General features: G+C 42.1%; 1 protein-coding gene across 1 annotated transcript; it reads right to left on the bottom strand.

Annotated features, from left to right (window-relative positions):
- Positions 1–15,595: 15,595 nt before the first annotated feature.
- On the bottom strand, positions 15,596–16,771 carry LOC143301795 (uncharacterized). The gene has a single exon (XM_076616187.1). It carries the CDS (start codon positions 16,769–16,771, stop codon positions 15,596–15,598), a length of 1,176 nt encoding a protein of 391 aa, XP_076472302.1.

Raw genomic sequence — 16,771 nt, 5'->3', positions numbered from 1 at the left:
TTGGACTCGGCAGGTCAAAAACTATACGGAAAGATGTGCTACACATGTTATCCGGACATGTCCATTTTTCGTCAATTTTGCAGGCCGCGACCTGGAAAAATAGCTCCTTATTTCAAATGCGATTATCTGGGAACTGAGTTGACGCAAGTCTTTTTATGTGGAATTTTTTGACTCGGGAGGTCAAAAACTATTCAGAAAGATGTGTAACACATGTTATCCCGACATGTCCATTTTTCCTCAATTTTGCAGGCCGCGACCTGGAAAAATAGCACCTAATTTCAAATGCGGATATCTCGGACCTGAGTTGACGAAAGTCTTTTTATGTGGTATTTTTGGACTCGGCAGGTCGAAAAACTATTCAGAAAGATGTGCTATACATGTTATCCCGACATGTCCCATTTTTCGTCAATTTTGCAGGCCGCGACCTGGAAAAATAGCGCCTAATTTCAAATGCGGATATCTCGGAACTGAGTTGACGCAAGTCTTTTTATGTGGTATTTTTGGACGTGGCAGGTGAAAAACTATACGGAAAATGTGCGACACATGTTATCCCGACATGTCCATTTTTAGTCAATTTTGCAGGCCGCGACGTGGAAAAATAGCACCTAATTTCAAATGCGGATATCTCGGAACTGAGTTGACGCAAGTCTTTTTATGTGGTATTTTTGGACGTGGCAGGTGAAAAACTATACGGAAAAATGTGCTACACATGTTATCCCGACATGTCCATTTTTAGTCAATTTTGCAGGCCGCGACCTGGAAAAAAAGAGAATAATTTCAAATGCGGATATCTCGGAACTGAGTTGACGCAAGTCTTTTTATGTGGTATTTTTGGACTCGGAAGGTCAAAAACTATACGGAAAGATGTGCTACACATGTTATCCCGACATGTCTATTTTTCGTCAATTTTTTGCAGGCCTCGACGTGGAAAAATAGAGCCTAATTTCAAATGCGGATATTTCGGAACTGACTTGACGGAAGTCTTTTTATGTGGTATTTTTGGACTCGGGAGGTCAAAAACTATACAGAAAGATGTGCTACACATGTTATCCCGATATGTCCATTTTTCGTCAATTTTGCAGGCCGCGACCTGGAAAAATAGCGAATAATTTGAAATGCGGATATCTCGGAACTGAGTTGATGCATGTCTTTTTATGTGGTATTTTTGGACTCGTCAGGTCAAAAACTATACGGAAAGATGTGCTACACATGTTAACCCGACATGTCCATTTTTCGTCAATTTTGCAGGCCGCGACCCGGAAAATTAGCGCCTAATTTCAAATGCGGATATCTCGGAACTGAGTTGACGCAAGTGTTTTTATGTGGTATTTTTGGACTCGGGAGGTTAAAAACTATACGGAAAGATGTGCTACACATGTGATCCTGACATGTCCATTTTACGTCAATTTTGTAGGCCGCGACCCGGAAAAATAGCGCCTAATTTCAAATGCGGATACCTCGGAACTGAGTTGATGCAAGTCTTTTTATGTGGTATTTTTGGACGTGGCAGGTGAAAAACTATACGGAAAAATGTGCTACACATGTTATCCCGACATGTCCATTTTTCGTCAATTTTGCAGGCCGCGACCTGGAAAAATAGCACCTAATTTCAAATGCGGATATCTCGGAACTGAGTTGACGCAAGTCTTTTTATGTGGTATTTTTGGACTCGGAAGGTCAAAAACTATACGGAAAGATGTGCTACACATGTTATCCCGACATGTCTATTTTTCGTCAATTTTTTGCAGGCCGCGACGTGGAAAAATAGAGCCTAATTTCAAATGCGGATATTTCGGAACTGACTTGACGGAAGTCTTTTTATGTGGTATTTTTGGACTCGGGAGGTCAAAAACTATACAGAAAGATGTGCTACACATGTTATCCCGAAATGTCCATTTTTCGTCAATTTTGCAGGCCGCAACCTGGAAAAATAGCGAATAATTTGAAATGCGGATATCTCGGAACTGAGTTGATGCATGTCTTTTTATGTGGTATTTTTGGTCTCGTCAGGTCAAAAACTATACGGAAAGATGTGCTACACATGTTATCCCGACATGTCCATTTTTCGTCAATTTTGCAGGCCGCGACCCGGAAAATTAGCGCCTAATTTCAAATGCGGATATCTCGGAACTGAGTTGACACAAGTGTTTTTATGTGGTATTTTTGAACTCGGGAGGTCAAAAACTATACGGAAAGATGTGCTACACATGTGATCCTGACATGTCCATTTTACGTCAATTTTGAAGGCCACGACCTGGAAAAATAGAGCCTACTTTCAAATGCGGATATCTCGGAACTGAGTTGACAGAAGTCTTTTTATGTGGTATTTTTGCAGTCAGGAGGCCAAAAACTATACAGAAGGATGTGCTGCACATGTCATCCCCACATGTCCATTTTTCGTCAATTTTGCAGGCCACGACCTGGAAAAATAGCGCCTAATTTGAAATGCGGATACCTCGGAACTGAGTTGACGCAAGTCTTTTTATGTGGTATTTTTGGACTCGGAAGGTCAAAACTATACGGAAAGATGTGCTACACATGTTATCCCGACATGTCTATTTTTCGTCAATTTTTGCAGGCCGCAACGTGGAAAAATAGAGCCTAATTTCAAATGCGGATATTTCGGAACTGACTTGACGGAAGTCTTTTTATGTGGTATTTTTGGACTCGGGAGGTCAAAAACTATACAGAAAGATGTGCTACACATGTTATCCCGATATGTCCATTTTTCGTCAATTTTGCAGGCCGCGACCTGGAAAAATAGCGAATAATTTGAAATGCGGATATCTCGGAACTGAGTTGATGCATGTCTTTTTATGTGGTATTATTGGACTCGGCAGGTGAAAAACTATACGGAAAGATGTGCTACACATGTTATCCGGACATGTCCATTTTTCGTCAATTTTGCAGGCCGCGACCTGGAAAAATAGCTCCTAATTTCAAATGCGGATATCTCGGAACTGAGTTGACGCAAGTCTTTTTATGTGGAATTTTTTGACTCGGGAGGTCAAAAACTATTCAGAAAGATGTGCAACACATGTTATCCCGACATGTCCATTTTTCGTCAATTTTGCAGGCCGCGACCTGGAAAAATAGCGCATAATTTCAAATGCGGATATCTCGGACCTGAGTTGACGAAAGTCTTTTTATGTGGTATTTTTGGACTCGGCAGGTCGAAAACTATTCAGAAAGATGTGCTACACATGTTATCCCGACATGTCCATTTTTCGTCAATTTTGCAGGCCGCGACCTGGAAAAATAGCGCCTAATTTCAAATGCGGATATCTCGGAACTGAGTTGACGCAAGTCTTTTTATGTGGTATTTTTGGACGTGGCAGGTGAAAAACTATACGGAAAAATGTGCTACACATGTTATCCCGACATGTCCATTTTAGTCAATTTTGCAGGCCGCGACGTGGAAAAATAGCACCTAATTTCAAATGCGGATATCTCGGAACTGAGTTGACGCAAGTCTTTTTATGTGGTATTTTTGGACGTGGCAGGTGAAAAACTATACGGAAAAATGTGCTACACATGTTATCCCGACATGTCCATTTTTCGTCAATTTTGCAGGCCGCGACCTGGAAAAATAGAGAATAATTTCAAATGCGGATATCTCGGAACTGAGTTGACGCAAGTCTTTTTATGTGGTATTTTTGGACTCGGAAGGTCAAAAACTATACGGAAAGATGTGCTACACATGTTATCCCGACATGTCTATTTTTCGTCAATTTTTTGCAGGCCGCGACGTGGAAAAATAGAGCCTAATTTCAAATGCGGATATTTCGGAACTGACTTGACGAAGTCTTTTTATGTGGTATTTTTGGACTCGGGAGGTCAAAAACTATACAGAAAGATGTGCTACACATGTTATCCCGATATGTCCATTTTTCGTCAATTTTGCAGGCCGCGACCTGGAAAAATAGCGAATAATTTGAAATGCGGATATCTCGGGAACTGAGTTGATGCATGTCTTTTTATGTGGTATTTTTGGACTCGTCAGGTCAAAAACTATACGGAAAGATGTGCTACACATGTTATCCCGACATGTCCATTTTTCGTCAATTTTGCAGGCCGCGACCCGGAAAATTAGCGCCTAATTTCAAATGCGGATATCTCGGAACTGAGTTGACGCAAGTGTTTTTATGTGGTATTTTTGAACTCGGGAGGTCAAAAACTATACGGAAAGATGTGCTACACATGTGATCCTGACATGTCCATTTTACGTCAATTTTGAAGGCCGCGACCTGGAAAAATAGAGTCCTACTTTCAAATGCGGATATCTCGGAACTGAGCTGACACAAGTCTTTTTATCTACTATTTTTGGACTCGGGAGGTCAAAAACTATACAGAAAGATGTGCTGCACATGGTATCCCGACATGTCCATTTTTTGTCAATTTTGTAGGCCGCAACCTGGAAAAATAGAGCCTAATTTCAAATGCGGATATCTCGGAACTGAGTTGACGAAGTCTTTTTATGTGGTATTTTTGCAGTCGGAGGCCAAAAACTATACAGAAGGATGTGCTGCACATGTCATCCCCACATGTCCATTTTTCGTCAATTTTGCAGGCCACGACCTGGAAAAATAGCGCCTAATTTGAAATGCGGATACCTCGGAACTGAGTTGACGCAAGTCTTTTTATGTGGTATTTTTGGACTCGGAAGGTCAAAAACTATACGGAAAGATGTGCTACACATGTTATCCCGACATGTCTATTTTTCGTCAATTTTTTGCAGGCCGCGACGTGGAAAAATAGAGCCTAATTTCAAATGCGGATATTTCGGAACTGACTTGACGGAAGTCTTTTTATGTGGTATTTTTGGACTCGGAGGTCAAAAACTATACAGAAAGATGTGCTACACATGTTATCCCGATATGTCCATTTTTCGTCAATTTTGCAGGCCGCGACCTGGAAAAATAGCGAATAATTTGAAATGCGGATATCTCGGAACTGAGTTGATGCATGTCTTTTTATGTGGTATTTTTGGACTCGGCAGGTCAAAAACTATACGGAAAGATGTGCTACACATGTTATCCGGACATGTCCATTTTTCGTCAATTTTGCAGGCCGCGACCTGGAAAAATAGCTCCTAATTTCAAATGCGGATATCTCGGAACTGAGTTGACGCAAGTCTTTTTATGTGGTATTTTTGACTCGGGAGGTCAAAAACTATTCAGAAAGATGTGCTACACATGTTATCCCGACATGTCCATTTTTCGTCAATTTTGCAGGCCGCGACCTGGAAAAATAGCACCTAATTTCAAATGCGGATATCTCGGAACTGAGTTGACGCAAGTCTTTTTATGTGGTATTTTTGGACTCGGCAGGTCGAAAAACTATACGAAAAGATGTGCTACACATGTTATCCCGACATGTCCATTTTTCGTCAATTTTGCAGGCCGCGACCTGGAAAAATAGCGCCTAATTTCAAATGCGGATATCTCGGAACTGAGTTGACGCAAGTCTTTTTATGTGGTATTTTTGGACTCGGCAGGTCAAAAACTATACAGAAAGATGTGCTACACATGTTATCCCGACATGTCCATTTTTCGTCAATTTTGCAGGCCACGACGTGGAAAAATAGCACCTAATTTCAAATGCGGATATCTCGGAACTGAGTTGACGCAAGTCTTTTTATGTGGTATTTTTGGACGTGGCAGGTGAAAAACTATACGGAAAAAATGTGCTACACATGTTATCCCGACATGTCCATTTTTAGTCAATTTTGCAGGCCGCGACCTGGAAAAAAGAGAATAATTTCAAATGCGGATATCTCGGAACTGAGTTGACGCAAGTCTTTTTATGTGGTATTTTTGGACTCGGAAGGTCAAAAACTATACGGAAAGATGTGCTACACATGTTATCCCGACATGTCTATTTTTCGTCAATTTTTGCAGGCCGCGACGTGGAAAAATAGAGCCTAATTTCAAATGCGGATATTTCGGAACTGACTTGACGGAAGTCTTTTTATGTGGTATTTTTGGACTCGGGAGGTCAAAAACTATACAGAAAGATGTGCTACACATGTTATCCCGATATGTCCATTTTTCGTCAATTTTGCAGGCCGCGACCTGGAAAAATAGCGACTAATTTGAAATGCGGATATCTCGGAACTGAGTTGACTGCATGTCTTTTTATGTGGTATTTTTGGACTCGTCAGGTCAAAAACTATACGGAAAGATGTGCTACACATGTTATCCCGACATGTCCATTTTTCGTCAATTTTGCAGGCCGCGACCTGGAAAATTAGCGCCTAATTTCAAATGCGGATATCTCGGAACTGAGTTGACGCAAGTGCTTTTTATGTGGTATTTTTGGACTCGGGAGGTCAAAAACTATACGGAAAGATGTGCTACACATGTGATCCTGACATGTCCATTTTACGTCAATTTTGAAGGCCACGACCTCGAAAAATAGCGCCTAATTTCAAATGCGGATATCTCGGAACTGAGTTGACGCAAGTCTTTTTATGTGGTATTTTTGGACTCGGGAGGTCAAAAACTATTCAGAAAGATGTGCTACAGACGTTATCCCGACATGTCCATTTTTCGTCAATTTTGCAGGCCACGACGTGGAAAAATAGCGCCTAATTTCAAATGCGGATATCTCGGAACTGAGTTGACGCAAGTCTTTTTATGTGGTATTTTTGGACGTGGCAGGTGAAAAACTATACGGAAAAATGTGCTACACATGTTATCCCGACATGTCCATTTTTCGTCAATTTTGCAGGCCGCGACGTGGAAAAATAGCACCTAATTTCAAATGCGGATATCTCGGAACTGAGTTGACGCAAGTCTTTTTATGTGGTATTTTTGGACTCGGGAGGTCAAAAACTATTCAGAAAGATGTGCTACACATGTTATCCCGACATGTCCATTTTTCGTCAATTTTGCAGGCTGCGACCTGGAAAAATAGAGAATAATTTCAAATGCGGATATCTCGGAACTGAGTTGACGCAAGGCTTTTTATGTGGTATTTTTGGACTCGTCAGGTCAAAAACTATACGGAAGGATGTGCTACACATGTTATCCCGACATGTCTATTTTTCGTCAATTTTTTGCAGGCCGCGACGTGGAAAAATAGAGCCTAATTTCAAATGCGGATATTTCGGAACTGACTTGACGGAAGTCTTTTTATGTGGTATTTTTGGACTCGGGAGGTCAAAAACTATACAGAAAGATGTGCTACACATGTTATCCCGATATGTCCATTTTTCGTCAATTTTGCAGGCCGCGACCTGGAAAAATAGCGAATAATTTGAAATGCGGATATCTCGGAACTGAGTTGATGCATGTCTTTTTATGTGGTATTTTTGGACTCGTCAGGTCAAAAACTATACGGAAAGATGTGCTACACATGTTATCCCGACATGTCCATTTTTCGTCAATTTTGCAGGCCGCGACCCGGAAAATTAGCGCCTAATTTCAAATGCGGATATCTCGGAACTGAGTTGACGCAAGTGTTTTTATGTGGTATTTTTGAACTCGGGAGGTCAAAAACTATACGGAAAGATGTGCTACACATGTGATCCTGACATGTCATTTTACGTCAATTTTGAAGGCCACGACCTGGAAAAATAGAGCCTACTTTCAAATGCGGATATCTCGGAACTGAGCTGACACAAGTCTTTTTATCTACTATTTTTGGACTCGGGAGGTCAAAAACTATACAGAAAGATGTGCTGCACATGGTATCCCGACATATCCATTTTTTGTCAATTTTGTAGGCCGCAACCTGGAAAAATAGCGCCTAATTTCAAATGCGGATATCTCGGAACTGAGTTGACAGAAGTCTTTTTATGTGGTATTTTTGCAGTCAGGAGGCCAAAAACTATACAGAAGGATGTGCTGCACATGTCATCCCCACATGTCCATTTTTCGTCAATTTTGCAGGCCGCGACCTGGAAAAATAGCGCCTAATTTCAAATGCGGATACCTCGGAACTGAGTTGACGCAAGTCTTTTTATGTGGTATTTTTGGACTCGGAAGGTCAAAAACTATACGGAAAGATGTGCTACACATGTTATCCCGACATGTCTATTTTTCGTCAATTTTTTGCAGGCCGCGACGTCGAAAAATAGCGCCTAATTTCAAATGCGGATATTTCGGAACTGACTTGTCGCAACTCTTTTTATGTGGTATTTTTGGACTCAGGAGGTCAAAAACTATTCAGAAAGATGTGCTACACATGTTATCCCGACATGTCCATTTTTCGTCAATTTTGCAGGCCGCGACCTGGAAAAATAGAGAATAATTTCAAATGCGGATATCTCGGAACTGAGTTGACACAAGTCTTTTTATGTGGTATTTTTGGACTCGTCAGGTCAAAAACTATACGGAAAGATGTGCTACACATGTTATCCCGACATGTCTATTTTTCGTCAATTTTTGCAGGCCGCGACGTGTTAAAATAGCGCCTAATTTCAAATGCGGATATTTCGGAACTGAGTTGACGCAAGTCTTTTTATGTGGTATTTTTGGACTCGGGAGGTCAAAAACTATTCAGAAAGATGTGCTACAGACGTTATCCCGACATGTCCATTTTTCGTCAATTTTGCAGGCCGCGACGTGGAAAAATAGCGACTAATTTGAAATGCGGATATCTCGGAACTGAGTTGACGCAAGTCTTTTTATGTGGTATTTTTGGACTCGGCAGGTCAAAAACTATACGGAAAGATGTGCTACACATGTTATCCCGACATGTCCATTTTTCGTCAATTTTGCAGGCCGCGACCTGGAAAAATAGCGCCTAATTTCAAATGCGGATATCTCGGAACTGAGTTGACGCAAGTCTTTTTATGTGGTATTTTTGGACTCGGGAGGTCAAAAACTATACAGAAAGATGTGCTAGCACATGTTATCCCGACATGTCCATTTTTTGTCAATTTTGCAGGCCGCGACCTGGAAAAATAGCGCCTAATTTCAAATGCGGATATCTCGGAACTGAGTTGACAGAAGTCTTTTTATGTGGTATTTTTGGACGTCAGGAGGCAAAAACTATACAGAAGATGTGCTACACATGTTATCCCGACATGTCCATTTTTCGTCAATTTTGCAGGCCGCGACCTGGAAAAATAGCGCCTAATTTCAAATGCGGATACCTCGGAACTGAGTTGACGCAAGTCTTTTTGTGGTATTTTTGGACTCGGAAGGTCAAAAACTATACGGAAAGATGTGCTACACATGTTATCCCGACATGTCTATTTTTCGTCAATTTTTTGCAGGCCGCGACGTCGAAAAATAGCGCCTAATTTCAAATGCGGATATTTCGGAACTGACTTGACGCAAGTCTTTTTATGTGGTATTTTTGGACTCGGGAGGTCAAAAACTATACAGAAAGATGTGCTACACATGTTATCCCGACATGTCCATTTTTCGTCAATTTTGCAGGCCGCGACCTAGAAAAGTAGCGCCATATTTCAAATGCGGATATCTCGGAACTGAGTTGACGCAAGTCTTTTTATGTGGTATTTTTGGACTCGGTAGGTCAAAAAGTGTACGGAAAGATGTGCTACACATGTTATCCCGACATGTCTATTTTTCGTCAATTTTTTGCAGGCCGCGACGTGTTAAAATAGCGCCTAATTTCAAATGCGGATATTTCGGAACTGAGTTGACGCAAGTCTTTTTATGTGGTATTTTTGGACTCGGGAGGTCAAAAACTATACAGAAAGATGGCTACAGACGTTATCCCGACATGTCCATTTTTCGTCAATTTTGCAGGCCGCGACATGGAAAAATAGCGAATAATTTGAAATGCGGATATCTCGGAACTGAGTTGATGCATGTCTTTTTATGTGGTATTTTTGGACTCGTCAGGTCAAAAACTATACGGAAAGATGTGCTACACATGTTATCCCGACATGTCCATTTTTCGTCAATTTTGCAGGCCGCGACCCGGAAAATTAGCGCCTAATTTCAAATGCGGATATCTCGGAACTGAGTTGACGCAAGTGTTTTTATGTGGTATTTTTGAACTCGGGAGGTCAAAAACTATACGGAAAGATGTGCTACACATGTGATCCTGACATGTCCATTCTACGTCAATTTTGAAGGCCACGACCTGGAAAAATAGAGCCTACTTTCAAATGCGGATATCTCGGAACTGAGCTGACACAAGTCTTTTTATCTACTATTTTTGGACTCGGGAGGTCAAAAACTATACAGAAAGATGTGCTGCACATGGTATCCCGACATATCCATTTTTTGTCAATTTTGTAGGCCGCAACCTGGAAAAATAGCGCCTAATTTCAAATGCGGATATCTCGGAACTGAGTTGACAGAAGTCTTTTTATGTGGTATTTTTGCAGTCAGGAGGCCAAAAACTATACAGAAGGATGTGCTGCACATGTCATCCCCACATGTCCATTTTTCGTCAATTTTGCAGGCCGCGACCTGGAAAAATAGCGCCTAATTTCAAATGCGGATATCTCGGAACTGAGTTGATGCAAGCCTTTTTATGTGATAATTATGGACTCGGCAGGTCAAAAACTAAACGGAAAGATGTGCTACACATGTTATCCCGACATGTCCATTTTTCGTCAATTTTGCAGGCCGCGACCTGGAAAAATAGCACCTAATTTCAAATGCGGATACCTCGGAACTGAGTTGACGCAAGTCTTTTTATGTGGTATTTTTGGACTCGGAAGGTCAAAAACTATACGGAAAGATGTGCTACACATGTTATCCCGACATGTCTATTTTTCGTCAATTTTTTGCAGGCCGCGACGTCGAAAAATAGCGCCTAATTTCAAATGCGGATATTTCGGAACTGACTTGACGCAAGTCTTTTTATGTGGTATTTTTGGACTCGGGAGGTCAAAAACTATACAGAAAGATGTGCTACACATGTTATCCCGACATGTCCATTTTTCGTCAATTTTGCAGGCCGCGACCTAGAAAAGTAGCGCCATATTTCAAATGCGGATATCTCGGAACTGAGTTGACGCAAGTCTTTTTATGTGGTATTTTTGGACTCGGGAGGTCAAAAACTATACAGAAAGATGTGGTACACATGTTATCCCGACATGACATTTTTCGCCAATTTTGCACGCCGCGACCTGGAAAGATAGCGCCTAATTTCAAATGCGGATATCTCGGAACTGAGTTGACGCAAGTCTTTTTATGTGGTATTTTTGGACCCGGGAGGTCAAAAACTATATAGAAAGATGTGCTACACATGTTATCCCGACATGTCCATTTTTCGTCAATTTTGCAGGCCGCGACCTGGAAAAATAGCGCCTAATTTCAAATGCGGATATCTCAGAACTGATTTGACGCAAGTGTTTTTATGTGGTATTTTTGGACTCGGCAGGTCAAAAACTATACAGAAAGATGTGCTGCACATGGTATCCCGACATATCCATTTTTTGTCAATTTTGTAGGCCGCAACCTGGAAAAATAGCGCTTAATTTCAAATGCGGATATCTCGGAACTGAGTTGACGCAAGTCTTTTTATGTGGTATTTTTGCAGTCAGGAGGCCAAAAACTACACAGAAAGATGTGCTGCACATGGTATCCCGACATATCCATTTTTTGTCAATTTTGTAGGCCGCAACCTGGAAAAATAGCGCCTAATTTCAAATGCGGATATCTCGGAACTGAGTTGACGCAAGTCTTTTTATGTGGTATTTTTGCAGTCAGGAGGCCAAAAACTATACAGAAGGATGTGCTACACATGTTATCCCGACATGTCCATTTTTCGTCAATTTTGCAGTCCGCGACCTGGAAAAATAGCGCCTAATTTCAAATGCGGATATCTCGGAACTGAGTTGATGCAAGTCTTTTTATGTGATAATTTTGGACTCGGCAGGTCAAAAACTAAACGGAAAGATGTGCTACACATGTTATCCCGACATGTCCATTTTTCGTCAATTTTGCAGGCCGCGACCTGGAAAAATAGCGCCTAATTTCAAATGCGGATACCTCGGAACTGAGTTGACGCAAGTCTTTTTATGTGGTATTTTTGGACTCGGCAGGTCAAAAACTATACGGAAAGATGTGCTACACATGTTATCCCGACATGTCTATTTTTCGTCAATTTTGCAGGCCGCGACCGCGAACTGAGTTGACGCAAGTCTTTTCATGTGGTATTTTTGCAGTCAGGAGGCCAAAAACTATACAGAAAGATGTGCTACACATGTTATCCCGACATGTCCATTTTTCGTCAATTTTGCAGTCCGCGACCTGGAAAAATAGCGCCTAATTTCAAATGCGGATATCTCGGAACTGAGTTGACGCAAGTCTTTTTATGTGATATTTTTGGACTCGGCAGGTCAAAAACTATACGGAAAGATGTGCTACACATGTTATCCCGACATGTTCATTTTCTTCTAAAAGTTTTGACGTGCGATTGCTGCTGAACGGTGGCGACTGGGTTACGATCCTGTTTGAGGAGGAAACGTGTGTGATCACCATTAACTGTGTGGGATTACAGTTTTTTATATGCCCTCCAGTGGCTATCGTCCTTCCATACGCCCGGAAACCAACATGCCATGATTCTAACCGACTCAATGAACCTCATACAGAAAATTGAAAACGGAATGGGAAGCCCAGAGTGGCATAACGCAATGCGCAACTTTCAGATTAAAAAACTCACATGGTCATACTGCCCGGGACATGCAGGTGTTAAGGGAAATGAGCGAGCTGACAGACTTGCTGGTAACGCAACACCAACGAGCGGCCTACATCTAGGAAAATCGGAAATCCTCAGAAAAGTCAAAGAATACCAAAAAGAACAGGTACAAGGCCATCACACCATCGATCGCCTCAAAGAAATAGAAGCAGAGAGAGGGAGCGGCCGCAAATCTAACATGAAAGGTAGAGCACGATGCTTTGCAAATCAAACAAATATCGGCATCATTTCCAAACCAACATTGCGCAAATTTCTTCAAAACGGAACAGAGTCTCTGTGGGCCTTTCCAAACACAATAGACCGAGCAACACACTAGACGCCACGTTCTTGGCATCAGAGATCTTTTCCCATTCCTCTTGCGGCCAGTCAGTGGCGGCTGTGTGTGTTTGTGTGTATGTGTGCTTTTGAGTGCGTTTGTGAATGCGCGAGAGTGAAACTGTACACAAGTGTCAGGAGAGATATGTGTACGTGTGTGTGTGTGTGTGTGTGTGTGTGTGTGAGGGGAGGTGGGAGTGCGGGGGGAGGTGGGGTAGAGGATGAGGTATGTGAGTGTATGCATGCCTACACTGTGGGAGCAACAGGATATTGGAACGTGTATATATATATATATATATATATATATATATATATATATATATATATATATATATATATCTTTGTATGTACGTGTGTGGAGTTGGGGGTGGGAGATATGGGCGTATGTGTGTGTGCTTGTACAAGTAAGTGTTCATCTCTGTGAGTGTGTGTTTGTGTGTGTGTGTGTGTGCCGTGGAAGCTGCGATACGTAGACTAGAAATGAGTGTGTGGAGGAGGGGGTAGAGGAGGTGCAAGGTAATGTGTGTGTGTGTGTGTGTGTGTGTTGGAGCTCATGTACGTTTATATGTATTTGACTGTGCTTTCATATGTGCTTGTACAAGTAAGTGTTCATCTCTGTGAGTGTGTGTTTGTGTTTGTGTGTGTGTGTGTGCCGTGGAAGCTGCGATACTTAGACTAGAAATAAGTGTGTGGAGGAGGGGGGTAGAGGAGGTGCACGGTAATGCGTGTGTGTGTGTGTGTGTGTTGGAGCTCATGTACGTTTATATGTATTTGACTGTGCTTTCATATATGTGAAACTGCATGTCTGGTGCATTTCTGTTATGCATGTGTGGGTGTATGTGTGAATGTGTGTCTTCATTTTTTACATTTATTTGCTTATTTATCACCATTGTTGTCTTATTTATTTATTTATTTATGTTTTATTATTATCATTTTATTAGTATTACTAATATTATTACTACTACCTTTTTCTATATTATAATTATTATTTATTTATTTATTTATTTATTTATTTATGCAAGCTTATCTATTATTTATTCCCCCGTTTTGTTTTTTTTTGTTTGTTTTTTTTTGTTTTTTTTTTGTTTTTTTTTTGTTTGTTTGTTTTTTGTTTTTTGTTTTTTTGTTTTTGTTTTGTGTGTGTGGTTGTGTGTGTGTGTTTTTTTTTTTTTTTTGTTTTTTTTTTCCCAAGGCCTGACTAAGCGCGTTGGGTTACGCTGCTGGTCAGGCATCTGCTTGGCAGATGTGGTGTAGCGTATATGGTTTTGTCCGAACGCAGTGACGCCTCCTTGAGCTACTGAAACTGAAACTATATGTGAGGTGGAAGGTGTGTGATCACCATTAACTGTGTAGGATTACAGTATTTTCCATGTGAGGAGGAAAGGTGTGTGATCACTATTAACTGTGTGGGATTACAGTATTTTATATGTGAGGTGGAAGGTGTGTGATCACCATTAACTGTGTGGGATTACAGTATTTTCCATGTGAGGAGGAAATGTGTGTGATCACCATTAACTGTGTGGGATTACAGTATTTTATATGTGAGGTGGAAAGTGTGTGATCACCATTAACTGTGTGGGATTACAGTATTTTATATGTGAGGTGGAAGGTGTGTGATCACCATTAACTGTGTGGGATTACAGTATTTTATATGTAAGGAGGAAGGGCGTGTGATCACCATTAACTGTGTGGGATTACAGTATTTTCCATGTGAGTTGGAAAGTGTGTGATCACCATTAACTGTGTGGGGTTACAGTATTTTCCATGTGAGTTGGAAAGTGTGTGATCACCATTAACTGTGTGAATTTCCAGTATTTTCCATGTGAGGAGGAAAGTGTGTGTGAACCAGTATATTCCAGGTGTGTGACCACCAACTGTGTGAAGCTCCAGTATATTCTATGTGATGTGGAAGGTGTGTGACCACCATTAACTGTGTGAAGTTCCAGTATTTTATATGTGAAGTGAAAAAGTTGTAAATATTGTGTAAAATTCTATTAGTAAAAAAAAAAAGAAAGAGGGAATTTCAAGTTCTGTTAAGACTGAGGACTGAGATTGTGAACGTGTGTATGTATGTTTGAACATGATCAGTGAATAATGTGAATTGAACACGTGAGCTTCTTACAGTGTGAGTGTGTGTGTGTTGGTACACAGTACACTACAATACATACAATAAAACACAACACATGTTTATGTATCCAACTGGAAATGAATTGTGTTCGTAACTCATCCCATATAATATCTCAGCTCACAGCCAACTCTACGCACACAAAACACGACAAAGGTTGGAACGAAAGATCACAAAGTTTTAATGTAAATATATCAAGCAAAATGCATATGAACAAGTAATAACACACATTCGATTGATTCACGTCCTCCCCACCCCCCTGCGCCCACCTCCACCCACACATTTACACAGGCACACACATACACACAGACACTCGCAAACAGACACACACACACACACACACACACACACACACACACACTTGTTTCTGGCAAAATAACGCCAAAAAATGCCATTCAAAAGCGTTTCATTTGTCACGTATTGCAAAACAAACACCGAGAAATGCAATTCAAAGCCATTTAATTTTTCAGATCTTGCAAAACAAACGCCGAAAAATGTCTTTCAAAAGCGATCCATTTTTCAGGACTTACAAAACAAACGGCGACATTCGAACCGGAATCGTGCACAACAGAAACAGTACACAACGGGGTTAACAGCGCTGTTCAGGTAGTAGGAGCGCAGAAGGAAGTATCTGATGTTCACGTCCTTCCACACAGGGTTCTCCGGGTGGCTGTAGAGCAACGCCTCAGACACCAGAAAGGGGACGTAATTGAGGATGAACACCACTGTGACCACGAAAAGCATGAACGTTGTCCTGGAAGGAACAGGGTTTCCTGTTTCACGAAATCGCGTGGTGAAAACCAGGGGGGTTGGAACCCCCAACACGTCCCCCATTTCTCTGGTTTGCTGCTGCAAACGCTGGCGCCGTTTCGAGGCCAGGTGGTCCACCTGCACACCCCAGACTCCATTGTTCAAGCTGGGTTCTGGAGGAGGTGAAGATTTCCTGCCCGATGCTGGCGCGAGTTGAACAGCAGCAGGATTTTGGTGGCCTCCATTCTCCATGTCCAGGACAGCAGCGCCGACCGTGACCCCATCATTGTATTCAGCTCCACCGCCTAGCCTTGCCAGTCCAGCCCCGTCTTCCCGTCGCCGGTTATGACGCCACAGATGACGGGCAATCCGGGCGTAGGACACGCACATGGTGACAAGACACAGCGCGAAGCACGTCACCAACACGAGGTTGTAAGCGATGGGGAAAGGGGTGGTCAGGTAAAAGTCGAGATTGTTGCAGACGGCGCCCCCGTGCTGGGTAGCGTTACTGCCGAAGAGCAGGGCGCGAGGCACGGACAGAATCAGCGCCAGAGCGCAGCACGTGCTTAGCGCCAGCGCTCCCTGGTGACGCTGCCTCGTCTGAAGTCCCCGGTGAAGGATGTTGCGTCTCTCCACCGAAACCGCCACCAGCACCAGACAAGAGAACACAGACAGGGCGGTCATGGCTGTGTTCAGAACCTTGCACGCCCTGCCGCTGTGATACGTGAAGTGGAAAACGGCGTTGAAGAACTCTGTCATCAGGGCGACGATGTTGGTGAGGAAGTCACAGACGCTGATGGCCATGATGAGGATTCTGGTGACGTTGCCCTTGAACCTCCAGTAGTAGACGAAGAAGACCAGGGGGTTCCCTACCAGTCCGCACACCATCAGAACCGCCAGGTACACCAGAAAGGGCGTCAGTTCCAACAACCACTTCCTGTTCAT

Source organism: Babylonia areolata, chromosome 28 (assembly GCF_041734735.1).
Source record: "Babylonia areolata isolate BAREFJ2019XMU chromosome 28, ASM4173473v1, whole genome shotgun sequence".
Lineage (NCBI taxonomy): Eukaryota > Metazoa > Mollusca > Gastropoda > Neogastropoda > Buccinidae > Babylonia > Babylonia areolata.
Note: the sequence above shows the minus strand (reverse complement) of the source record. Positions and strands in the feature narration are given on the sequence as shown.

Excerpts from the sequence above, each read along its gene's own strand:
- LOC143301795 (XM_076616187.1), bottom strand. The coding sequence starts at position 16,771 with ATGAACAGGAAGTGGTTGTTGGAACTGACGCCCTTTCTGGTGTACCTG.